Below are 12,420 nucleotides of genomic sequence, written 5' to 3'. Positions count from 1 at the left end.
CTCTTAACACAACAATATGCATGCTGAAAATGTCCGTATGACCCCCGAACCTCCTAAAGTGGCACAGTAGCGCCATCTGGATTTTTTTTTTTTTTTTATTCGGCCCCAGCAGCCATGAAATTTGTTAGACATCTCACTCATGAGTGGACCAACAACAAAAAAAAAAAGTCTTACAAACCCATGCCTGAAGAGACAGGAAGTCTGCCATTTGACTTTGCAGCACTGCGTTGCATTGAGAGTCCTTTCAAATACATTTTATAGGGGCTTAAGGATTTAGGATGATTGTAAAATAACTCAACAGTTTTTTTTTTAGTGAAGTCAGACCCATCGCCGCTGAAAGCCAACGTGATTGTGTCTGGAATTGTAATTTGATTTTAGGTGGGGGTCGCGAGCTACCTCCATACAGACCTTTGGGTTGGTGACAAATGCCATGAAGCCAACCATTCTGGACCCCTGTGGTGGGAAAAAGATTCTGAATGGTCTGTGAGGAAGGAATTTGGTTGAGGGAAAAGAAAACCTTTTTTTTTTCTGTTCCCATTAGAGGCTCCATCGTGTGTTGTTTCACTTTGGTGAATATGTGACTTAAATTCATTGGAGAAGGGGGGATGACTGTTTAAAAAAAGTACTTTTCATTTTTTTATGCACTTATACTGTATTCTAGGTCAGTACTGACCAAGGAGAAAAATATCCCCATGATCATTTTTTATATCAAATTTTGATCTGTTTCAGAGAGAGAAAAAAACAAACATGCACTAATTAGTGATCTTTAAATTGTTTTTAATTTGTACGTGCTTATTAAGGGTATTGATATTGCCGTCAAAATGAATTGAATTTGAACCATATGTAGGGTTTGGATATTGGAAACGAGGTTGTGCGGGCTTTCAAATGACAAAAGCGGAGCCGTGACACACAATGTATACATCACGGGCCTGCAGCCAAACGTGAGCAACCTTTGCTCCATCCCTTCAAGATCACAAAGGCCCGAAGAGAATGTGTGTGCGCGCGCGTTTGTGTGTGTGCGTGTGTCTCAAAAGGTTACGCAATCAGCGCAGCACACTGGGACAACACAGACCTCCAGTGTGCTGCCGAATTGGATAAACTTGGAAAGTGAGGGGCTGTACTGGGGGGGTTGGATTTGGTGTCGGTAGTGGTCCCGTTGGGAAAAAACTCATTCCAGGCTGTCCGTCCCTCGATGCATGTTACATCGTGAAACCTGAATCTTGGCAATTGGCTTACGTTCGTGCAACGTCATGAAAGGTAAGTGCCCAAGTTGATAGAAAACTTCATCATCGATGTGGTTTTTGATTTGATTTAAAATGTGAAATACATTTTAGATTTCATATTGTTTGCAAAGCATCGCTCATTTTCATTTGGGGCAACATGTAACCCGAGTTTATATCAGTGATATACTTTCTTTCTCTGTTGAGTGCATTTTTATCAGGTTTCTTACTTTTTTTTCCACATACTGCTCTAAATCCTGCGCTAACCTCAGTTTGCATATTATTTCTTGATGGCATTTCAATGGAATTATTAGAAATGTTTTTAAGCAATAAAATTGCATTTTGATTGCAGTGAAATGAAAGTGTTCGTCAACAATGAACCTGACATACAGTCCAAGTATGTTTGTATGTTCTAATCGCATACAAATTACACAATTTTCAGAAATTCAGACAATCAGTAATCCAGTTAGGTAATCATTAAATACTGTAAGTTAACCTACTAGTCAGCTCATATGCCCTCAAGGTCACTTCTAAAAAAAAAAAAAAACAATGCGTGGTTATCCAGCCATAATCCATCTTCTACCACTTATACGAGATCGGGTCACGGGGTCAGTAGTTTGAGCAGGGAGGCCCAGACTTCCCCTTCCCTAGGCACTTCATCCAGCTCTTCCGGGGGGATCCCGAGGCGTTCCCAAGCCAGCAGAGAGACCTCTTCTCTCCAGCGTGTCCTGGGTCGTCCCCTGGATCTCCTTCCAGTGACATGTGCCCTGTACACCTCACCAGGGAGGTGTCCGGTAGGCATCCCGATCAGATGCCCCAGCCACCTCATCTGGCCCCTCTCAATGCGGAGGAGCAGCGACTCTACTCTTGAGTCCCTCCTGGATGACCGAGCTTCTCACCCTATCTCTAAGGGAGAGCCCGGACACCCCGCGGAGGAAACTCATTTCGGCCGCTTTTATCCGGGATCTCTTTCTTTCGGTCACGTCCCACAGCTCATGCCCATAAGTGAGGGTAGGAATGAAAAGTGAGAGCTTTGCAAATGTGTGACTATGGTTCTAAAAATGGATAAGGTTGAGAATCCATAAAGTTGAAATCCTAGATTTGCTTCTGGTCAGGCCCTCTAGTCTTTAACAATTGTTTTTAATCGATCGAGAGGAGACAAGGCAAAAATTTCCTTGACCAAAAAGCAGTGTGGAAAACATAAAAAGTCTGCCAGAGAGGCTCCTTCACTACCACGAAGCAGTTCCTGAAAACAACATGGCCGACTTCAAATCAATTTCAGCCTGGCGGCACGGTGGCTTGGCTGCCTAACAACCAGTTCAGGGTGTACCCTGCCTCCTGCCCGTTGACAGCTGGGATTAGGTCCAGCATTCCCCGTGACCCTTGTGAGGATAAGCGGCAAAGAAAATGGATGGATGGAATTTCACCCTAAACGGTATCCTTTTTAGTGAAATGACAAATTTGTGATTTTATGAGTCTTTCAAACTACACAAAAACTCACACTTCCCTCAAAAATGCTATTCATTGAAATGTGTGTAAAATTATCTGCACTTTTAGCAACGTGTTTAAAAAAACTGTCAAATATTATGCTATTATGGGTCAACATTATTTGATGGTTTTATGTAGCAGTAACTTGAGTTTTGTGCAGTGTTTCTGGATCTAAATGTTTTGTTTTAGCAACTTAAAAAATTAGAAATATGGTGCCACGCATACCCGCTGAAAAGAATGAAAATGGCTTCCTTAAAGACGCAGTTTTTCCTTTTTGGGGTCAGGACAGGACTCCTGGTGTGCAGTTGGAATGGTTCCCCGGACACTCGGCACGAATAGCATTTTTTTCCCCTTTTTTTTCCAAATTAACTTAAAAAAATGTTTTTGAGACAGGTGCAGACCTGAAAAATTGGATGAAAATTGACAGGAATTCATAATTGCATAGGGAAACGCCGATCAGTAAAATATGAGTGATTCGATCCAATGAATGTCACAATGCATTCTGATTCCAGCAATACTTGTTATACGAGCAACTGGATATCTGCAAACCTGTGTACTCACCATTAGATTTATATTAGGGATCTTCAAAAATGTCTTTTAGTCGTATTTTTCAGGGCACAAATGTGTCAGTGCATCATATGTTTTGCCCAACTGTATCGTGATATATTGTCCCCCGCCCGTTTGGTTCCTCAAGGCGACACGGCCCAGCAGATGAAGGCGGAGGCCTCCAATGGCCACGGCACACCGCTGGACATTGTGGTCAGCCCGGAGGAGGAGATGACGGAAAGAGGTCAATGGGGCAACAAGCTGGAGTTTATTCTATCTGTGGCCGGAGAAATTATCGGGCTGGGGAATGTGTGGCGTTTTCCCTATCTTTGTTACAAGAACGGAGGGGGTGAGAACCCTGTTTGAAGTTTCCACATGCTAATTTAACACACACACACACACACTATCACAATAAAAGCGAGTGCACATTGAGATTTCATTAAATTATCACATGCAATATTTCATCACCGAGCCAGGAATATACATTTTGTCAATTGTTGTGGAATGTGACGATTCCTCACCATTTCCACATCAATAACTTAGAAGAACATTTTTATAATAAAGGGAACACCATGGCGGCACGGTGACTCAGCTGGAAAGCGTTGGCCTCACAGTTTTGAGGTCCCAGGTTCGATCCTGGACCCACCTGTGTGGAGTTTGCATGTTCTCCCCCGTGCCTGCGTGGGTTTTCTCTGGGCACTCCGGTTTTCTCCCACATCCCAAAAACATACAACATTAATTGGACACTCTAAATTGCCCCTAGGTGTGATTGTGAGTGCGGCTGTTTGTCTCTATGTGCCCTGCGATTGGCTGCCAACCTTTTCCGGGTGTACCCCGCCTCCTGCCCGTTGACGGCTGGGATAGGCTCCAGCGTTCCCTGTGAACCTCGTGAGGATAGGCGGCTAAGAAAATGGATGAAAGAAATGGTAACAACAACACTCTACCAGCTGATCCACCGTGCTGCCAAAGCTAAATGTGGTTTTGATTATTATGTCAATTAAAGAAGACGTACGTAATGCCTCGCTCAGAGACCCATTTACAGACATGCGCAAATCTAGTGGTTGGTTAATTTCACACTTCATTGCTTAAAAGACATTAAAAAGTCTGATTTCCTTAATGTCCTCTTGAAATCTTTTGCATGCCCGGCCCGCCACCAGGCGCTTTCTTCATTCCGTATCTCATCTTCCTGTTTACTTGCGGCATTCCCGTCTTCTTCCTGGAGACGGCGCTGGGGCAATACACCAGTGAAGGCGGCATCACCTCCTGGCGCAAGATCTGCCCTTTGTTTGAAGGTAACAGCTAGTTTTCTACAGAAAAAGCTTTTGTAGTCTTAACATGAGAAATCATAGTTAGTGATGATGTTGTGTTACATTTGTGTGACTTTGGTGCTTGCGGCATGGGTTCAGTTCCTTCTCAGTGACGCTGTGAATGGTCATCTTTGTCTGTACGTCCCCTGTGACTGACTTCCGACCGGTCCAGAACGCAAAGTCACCTGAGATAGGCTCCAGTTCCCGGGGACCCTAATGAGGCTAGGCGGTATAGAGCTCGTGCACGTGACATCGCAATTTTCACGGCGCCATATTGCCCGTCAAACAGAGCTGCTCGACATTGAACCGGAGGAGAATATTTACAATACCCGAGACTTGTTGTGCTGTTGGTCGTCACAACAGAGTAGACAGATATTCAAAGAGATCATTCTATGGAATCCCAGCTGAAAAGATCGATGAATTTCGGTAATTAAACATGATGGATGGTGCCCAACCAAAATACACACAGGCCTTTATAGTGATCCATGGAGACGACTCCGTCCTCTTTTTTTTTTTTTTTTTTCAGTCATAGTTAATGAATGTGAGTTTGTGTAAAACTAGGGGTCGTTTATTTAAATATTGGCATTTGTATTGAATACTAGCTGAAAAGATTGATGGATTCCGGGAAAGGTCAACGTGTCGCCGTACACACTTCCACGTTCATGAGCCATCAAAACCGTCACTATGTGGGATTTATTCCTGATGAGAACAGATCCAGCAATAAAGTATTCATATGCGTCCAGACTTTTATACACTTTCAAACTCTTCCGTGTAAATCCTGCCAACTTACTCACCAGATCCATGTTTATATCCAGTTGTCCAAGACAAGCGGAAGCGAATTAATTGGCGAAATTATCAACTTCGGTATTAAATACGGGACCTCTATGCCAAGTTTATCTCATTTTTTCCACGTTCCGTCATTTATTTTCACCTTCTAAATGTCTGACAGTATCAGACAAAACTCTGGGCGTCGTGCTACAAGACATATTTCCGTGTCGTCTCAACTGACTTAGCATTGAGCAATGCTTAGCTTGACCTGCAATATGGCGACATAAACAAAAGTCACGTGATTTTATGACGTAGGTCCACGAGCTCTATAGAAAATGGATGCGGTGTGTAGCTAGGCTCTCTCTGGACAACCACAATGGAGCATAAATGGATGAATAAATCATTTGACTTGAAACTATTTCCCATGGGAAAAAAAAACCATTATGTTTAACTCTTAATCTTAGCACTTTTTGGGTCACATTGTGTGCTTCCTGCAGGAGTTGGTTATGCCACTCAGGTGATCGTAGCCCTACTGAACATCTACTATGTCATCGTGCTAGCCTGGGCCATCTTTTACCTGTCCAACTCCTTCACCTGGGACCTGCCGTGGGCCTCGTGCAACAACACCTGGAACACGGGTACGAGCCGGATGATGCAACCTCCGGTTGTGCGGTCACAAGTCACGCATTTGAAACCTTCTGTAATTCAAGGTTCCTGTGTAACGTTTCAGAAGAGGAACAGCTCAGTCATCCCCCACGAGAATGCGACCTCTTCCGTCATTGAATTCTGGGAGTAAGTTCGTCGAAAGCATTATTTCTGCACATTTTAGAACCAGTGGTTCTCAACCCTTTTACACCGTGTACCAGGTAAAAAGATTAGCTCAATTGCCACCATCACAACCCACGTTCAAATTTAGGATCATAGTACTTATTGTAGATGTGAAACGAGACTGAGGATTACCGTAATTTTTCGAGTATAATGCGTCCTGAAGTATATAACGCGCACCCCCAAAGTTGACCTAAAAAAAAAAAAATCCAGGAAAACCCTTCTACCAATGTACAATGCGCATCACCAATTTGCTGCTACCCATATGCTCAAAATATTAGGAATTATCTGTATTTATAATTTGTTAAGTTGTACTTGTATTGTTTTTCCAAAAATTAATTTTATTAACTTTTTGAAAATATTTTTGGGAAAAATTGGTGCATTATTTTTGGGAAATTACGGTATTGCACGCCACTGTAACAAGCACAATTTGAACGTCAATGTTTCACTTTAAAAAAGACTTGAAATAACAGTTCTACAATTTCCTTGTGCAAATCTCGCGGAGCGCCCTTGAATCACACCCTAGAAATTTGTTCGCCATTTTCAATGGTCCTGCCCCGGTAAAGAAAGTCGTTAACGGACCTTCTGGTGTACGTGCTTCAGACGCAGGGTGCTGAGAATTTCCTCGGGGATCGATCACATTGGCTCCCTCAACTGGGACTTGGTGATTTGTCTGGCCGTCGCCTGGGTCATTTGCTACTTCTGCATCTGGAAGGGAGTCAAGTCCACCGGGAAGGTGAGCGAGGACACCCTGGATATCAAATCCCTAAAAAAAAACTCAATCAGAGTCGGGATTTTTCGTTATGGAACTCAGAGGATAATTCTGGGTTCACTTGTCACATATTCACCTGGTCTAAATGCCGGATGGTCTTCCTGTTCTGGTTCATAACTACTTCGGGATTTTTCTTCATCAATTACTGATTGTCATTCCTACACAGGTGGTTTACTTCACGGCCACGTTCCCCTACGTGATGTTAGTGATCCTGTTGATCCGAGGAGTCACCCTCCCAGGAGCGTCCCGGGGCATCCATTTCTACCTCTACCCTGATGTGGGGCGTCTTTCCGACCCACAGGTGCGACAAAATTTCTCGAGGGTGATCATAAAATGTCTTCTAATTTTGGAATGACCCTTACATAACCTTCGGATCTGCGCCACACACACAGAATGACACGTCCTTTTCCCCCCATCTTGTTTGTTTCTTTGGTGTTCTAAAAAGGTGTGGATGGACGCCGGCACTCAGATCTTTTTCTCCTATGCCATCTGCCTGGGCTGCCTCACTGCACTGGGAAGTTATAACAAGTATAACAATAACTGCTACAGGTTAGCATGGCAGTTACATAAGGTTTTCTTATCATTTTGAGTGGGTTTTTGGTTTAAATGGGAGTTTGGCACCTACAGGTTTCAAGTTAGGGTTACAGTTTCAAAGTCGGAATGGATAGATCCGCGCAGGGCGCCTAAGCCGCGCCTACTTAAATACTGATGTTATGCACCCCAAGCTACCGATCAAAATTTCTGTTTCCTTTCCATCCATGGTATCAGAAATACCGACGAGTGTACAGAAAGGCCGGAATTACTTTCAAGAGGCATATATTCATAATGTCAAAGTTTCTGCAATGCCCATGCGAAAGAATCAACCGCCTCATAAACTAATGTTGGACATCGAATGCGATAAGATTTCCGATGCCTATTGTTCATGCAAAGCAGGGTAAGTTTGAATTTTTACACAACATAAACATGTCAATTCGAAATGATATCTACGTTTACAGTCGATAATTAATTTACATCACTTATGGCAGTAAGCGCATCCTCCATCGGTCTGACCGTACGTACTGTACACGTAAATGTAGGCCCCAAATAATTGTATTCACGTGATGTATTTAATCATGGCTGGAAGCGTTTGAGTTTCCCCCGTCTCAGGTAGCACTTCCTCCTTCCTTTATCGATGCTACACTGACTAATTGAATAGCTTAGTTTGGAACAGACGGCCTTGTGCTGATTTATCTTCAATACGTTCAGATGGTCGTGAGCTCGGCCGCAAGCCTTTATCCACTGTTTGCATTCATCTAAATTACACTTTGGGGTGGGAAAAAGCACCAAATATCCTCCCAGTAATCTCTCTGGATAGCGCTCGTCTCCATTATGCGTCCCCCTGCCACATCGTAGCACCATATTTCCGACTATACATTCGCAATTCAGAGGCTTAAAGTAATCACGCGCTCTCTTTGTTTGTGGGTAAAGGATCGTGGCTGTGGGCAACATGGGCGGAGTTCAGGAAATGCCGCTCACTGATTGGTCAAAAGGGGTTGTCAATCATTCTAACGGCTCCATGGGTTTAAACCAGCTTGAGGGTTTTAAATTGGGGTTTCAATACTGTGCTGGGGTTCCAAATAAGGGTTTGTAACTAAATCTTTCACAATATGATTTTAAACCTAGAATAGGACATAAAATAAAACCTTCGGGACTTTGGGTTCCAAAAGGTGGTTTGAATCCAAAATTGAGGTTTCAAATTGTGTTTTCGAAATAGAGTGATGATATCAAGTTACGGTTATGAACAAGGGCGAGAGTTTGAAAAATGAAGTGACTTGAACCTACTTTTATTTGACTTTTCTTTTTTTTTTTTTCAAGAAACGTGTCCTATGTGTGTGAAATGTGTTCCTTTGTTTGATTTGCAGGGATTGCTTGTCTCTGTGCTTCCTGAACAGCGGCACCAGTTTTGTCGCAGGCTTCGCCATTTTCTCGATTCTGGGCTTCATGTCGTACGAACAGAACGTTCCCATCTCCGAGGTGGCCGAATCTGGTCAGTGGTTCCCTTCCTGCTGAAAGGAAATCCTCGTCTACAAAATGATCCACACGTGGGATTTTCAGTTTGAAATGAGGGCTTTAAGAGAAGGTTTTGGTTTCAAATTAAGATGCCAAACCAGGCTTTGTAACCTAAACCAGGGTTTCAAGCGAGGGGGTTAGATTTCCATATGGGCTTTGAGGCCAGGGATAGGGTTTTGAGTCAAGGTTATGGTTTCAAAATAGGGTTTCAAGCCCATTTTAGGGATTTCAGCATGTGTTAGGGTTTAACGTAATGCTTTCAACCCGAGGTTAGTGTTTTGAACAAAGGTTTAAAGCAAAGTTTTAAAACCTTCCCAAGGGTTTCAAACAAGGAGCGGGGTTTCAAATCAGTTTCAAAGACAGGTCTAAGAATTAAGACTTCACATTTGTGGAAGTGTTAAATATGTGATCAAACAAGGCTCAGGGTTTCAAATTAAGATTTAGATCCAAAATGTGGGCTTTATGTCTTCTAGAACGTTCCCATCTCAATGTTTTCAGTAGTTGAAACCTCTGAAGACAACTTTGCATCCTCGCTCTCAGCTGCTTGTGATAAATGTGTTCAATTGAACTGTGTGAAGTGCAGGTCCAGGGTTGGCCTTCATCGCGTATCCACGCGCCGTGTCCATGATGCCTTTCTCTCCCCTGTGGGCCTGCTGCTTCTTCATCATGATTGTCTTTTTGGGACTGGACAGTCAAGTGAGACCACCACACTTACAGTTGCACACATTCGGTTATTTTCAGAGCCGCTTATCCTAATGAGGGTCGCGGGAGTGCTGGAGCGTAGCCCAGCTGTCATCGGGCAGGAGACTGGGTACACCCTGAACTGGTTGCCAGCCAATCGCAGGGCACATGGAGACAGACACTCACAATCACACCTAGGGGCTATTTAGAGTCTCCAATGAATGCGTGTTTTTGCGATGTGCCCAGAGAAAATCCAGCCGGGCACGGGGAGAACATGCAAACTCCACACAGGCAGGGCCGGCCGGAATTTGTTGTTTGAGTTCTTAGAACTGTGAGGCCAACGCTCCAACCAGTTGCCCAGTTTACAACAATGGAGGTATAATTAAACTACCTTGTTTTCCGCACTATAAGGCACATCTAAGAGCCTTTAATTTTCTCAAAAGCTGACAGTGCGCCTTATAATCAGGTGCGCCTTATATATGGATCAATATTGAGCCTTTGGCACAGCCCATCTAATGGATGCATCACGTAACCCCAGCCTCTACTGTAGCATCTATCCTATGTGCCTTATAATGCGGTGCGCCTTATATATGAAAAAAAAAATTAAATGGGCCCGTCATTGAAGGTGTGCTTTATAATGCGGTGCGCCTTATAGTGCGGAAAATAGAGTAAACCAAAATAATCTACAAAAATGCTCCAAACAGGTACTTAGTTTTATAATCAATCTGATGTGGATTTAAAAGTTTAAGAAAAGGTCAAATGAAGTTCACCTTGAAAGGTAATAGTGCATTTCAGGTTACTCCAACTATTTGTGAGCACTGTATGTAACTTGGAGTACAACTGCCTGTGGTATTCCCTTTGAAAGAACTTTTTTGATATACAGGGTGTCCCATAAGTCTTTATACAAAGGATACGTAATACATTCCATACATATATAGTTCTAACATGTATTTCGTTGTATTTCAGATAACCCAAAGAATGCATTTGAATAAAAAGCAATGAATTGCAATCGTCCTTATTGCTGGTTCAGCAAGCAGTCTTATGGTTGCAAGCACATTTAATAGAAAACGTGCGACGAGTATCACACACGACACTGTGGCAAAACTTGTCAAGTTAAAATAAAACAGGAAGTCTTTTGGATCAAGCGAGATGTGGTCAAAGACATACAGTCAGCATATTATAGAAGCAATAGAGCATATTATATAAATAAAAATGGTTTATGTCAAGAAACATTGATTTTTTTCGATGTATGGAGTTGTATATTTATGTTGAATAAATGTAAACACTATGTTCTTGAAAGGCAGCTGGAAAGTGTTGGCCTCACAGTTCTGAGGTCCCGGGTTCAATCCCACCTGTGTGGAGTTTGCATGTTCTCCCCGTGCCTGTGTGGTTTTTCTCCGGGCACTCCGGTTTCCTCCCACATCCCAAAAACACGTGACATTAATTGGAAACTCTAAATTTCCCCTAGGTGTGATTGTGAATGCGGTTGTTTGTCTCTATGTGCCCTGCGATTGGCCGGCAACCAGTTCAGAGTGTACCCCGTCTCCTGCCTGATGATAGCTGGGATAGGCTCCAGCACTCCCCGCGACCCTCGTGAGGATCAGCAGCTAAGAAAATGGATGGATGGATGTGATCTTGAATGGTGAGATCAACGCAAGTTCATAATATGAAGTTACATTTCTGGTTTAGCTTGCTCGACAAGCGTTCCGAGCGTGCCCACCCGCGATACTTCATTTTCAAACTGTCCGCTGCAGTTCGTGTGTGTGGAAAGCCTGGTGACGGCCATGGTGGACATGTTCCCGTCCACATTCCGACGCAAACACCGCAGGGAGCTCTTCATCCTCGCCGTGGCTGTGCTCTCCTTCCTTTTGGGCCTGATCATGCTCACCGAGGTCAGTCCTACGTCAGTGTTAGTCTCGCTGCGGCATTTTCTGATAACTTGGAAATTCCAGGAAATCGATCAAAGATTTTCAGCTTTTCCAATTCATTTCTCTGTATCATTATTTTGACTACTAAGAAATACTGTGTGTCCCCCACAGGGAGGAATGTACATCTTCCAGCTTTTTGACTATTACGCAGCCAGCGGGATGTGTCTACTGTTTGTGGCTATTTTTGAGACGGTTTGCATTGCGTGGGTTTACGGTGAGTGTGTTTAACGTTATTAAAAAGCATTTCATGGTGGCTTTCACGTCTTTGTACATTTTTGAACAGGTGCGGACAATTTCTACGACAACATCGAGGACATGATTGGCTATCGTCCAGGCCCCGTCATTAAATACTGCTGGCTGTTTTTCACCCCTGCAACCTGCTTTGTGGGTTCCACTCCTTGATGCTTGGGTTTGCACGATTCTGTTGAGAGAAGACCGCCATCTGGTGGTTACGTGTTTTGAAAGAAGTGGCTCACGCGGGTCTTCATTTCGTGGCTTTTCTATTTCAGGGAACGTTTGCCTTTGCCTTGATCAAATACTCGCCTTTAAAATACAACAATGATTACGTGTACCCGTGGTGGGGCTACGGGATTGGCTGGATCCTCGCCCTGTCCTCCATGCTGTGTATTCCTCTTTGGGTGGCAATTAAATTATATTACACCCCTGGGACACTGCGACAGGTACGATAAATTAAAATACTGCACTGTATATATCTATACATTTACAAATGCAAAAAAGCAACAACAATACGACATTGGTTGTCTAAAGACTTGGAAAATACCAAAAACATTTTTTTTCATTTACTTTGTGGTTGTCAAGGCAACTGCACGATTGTT

The 12,420-nt window shown here is 43.4% G+C and overlaps 1 protein-coding gene across 4 annotated transcripts in view; it reads left to right on the top strand.

Moving 5' to 3' along the window:
• Window positions 1-12,420, top strand: part of slc6a13 (solute carrier family 6 member 13) — a 28,422-nt gene that overhangs the window by 14,250 nt on the left and 1,752 nt on the right. For 2 of the 4 annotated variants that reach the window (XM_061822814.1, XM_061822816.1), the window contains 12 exons: window positions 3,403-3,603; window positions 4,412-4,546; window positions 5,827-6,121; window positions 6,758-6,890; window positions 7,093-7,227; window positions 7,372-7,475; window positions 8,828-8,952; window positions 9,559-9,671; window positions 11,411-11,548; window positions 11,696-11,798; window positions 11,868-11,968; window positions 12,094-12,264. In XM_061822814.1, the coding sequence (XP_061678798.1) occupies window positions 3,420-3,603; window positions 4,412-4,546; window positions 5,827-6,121; window positions 6,758-6,890; window positions 7,093-7,227; window positions 7,372-7,475; window positions 8,828-8,952; window positions 9,559-9,671; window positions 11,411-11,548; window positions 11,696-11,798; window positions 11,868-11,968; window positions 12,094-12,264 (1,737 nt within the window). In that variant the 5' untranslated portion in view covers window positions 3,403-3,419. Of the gene's footprint in view, window positions 1-1,113; window positions 1,258-3,402; window positions 3,604-4,411; window positions 4,547-5,826; window positions 6,122-6,757; window positions 6,891-7,092; window positions 7,228-7,371; window positions 7,476-8,827; window positions 8,953-9,558; window positions 9,672-11,410; window positions 11,549-11,695; window positions 11,799-11,867; window positions 11,969-12,093; window positions 12,265-12,420 lie in introns of those variants that run through there. The other 2 variants (XM_061822817.1, XM_061822813.1) reach the window with 2 other exon arrangements.

This window comes from Syngnathoides biaculeatus, chromosome 6, assembly GCF_019802595.1.
Source record: "Syngnathoides biaculeatus isolate LvHL_M chromosome 6, ASM1980259v1, whole genome shotgun sequence".
Classification (NCBI taxonomy): Eukaryota; Metazoa; Chordata; class Actinopteri; order Syngnathiformes; family Syngnathidae; genus Syngnathoides; species Syngnathoides biaculeatus.
This window is presented reverse-complemented; position numbering and strand designations above follow the sequence as displayed.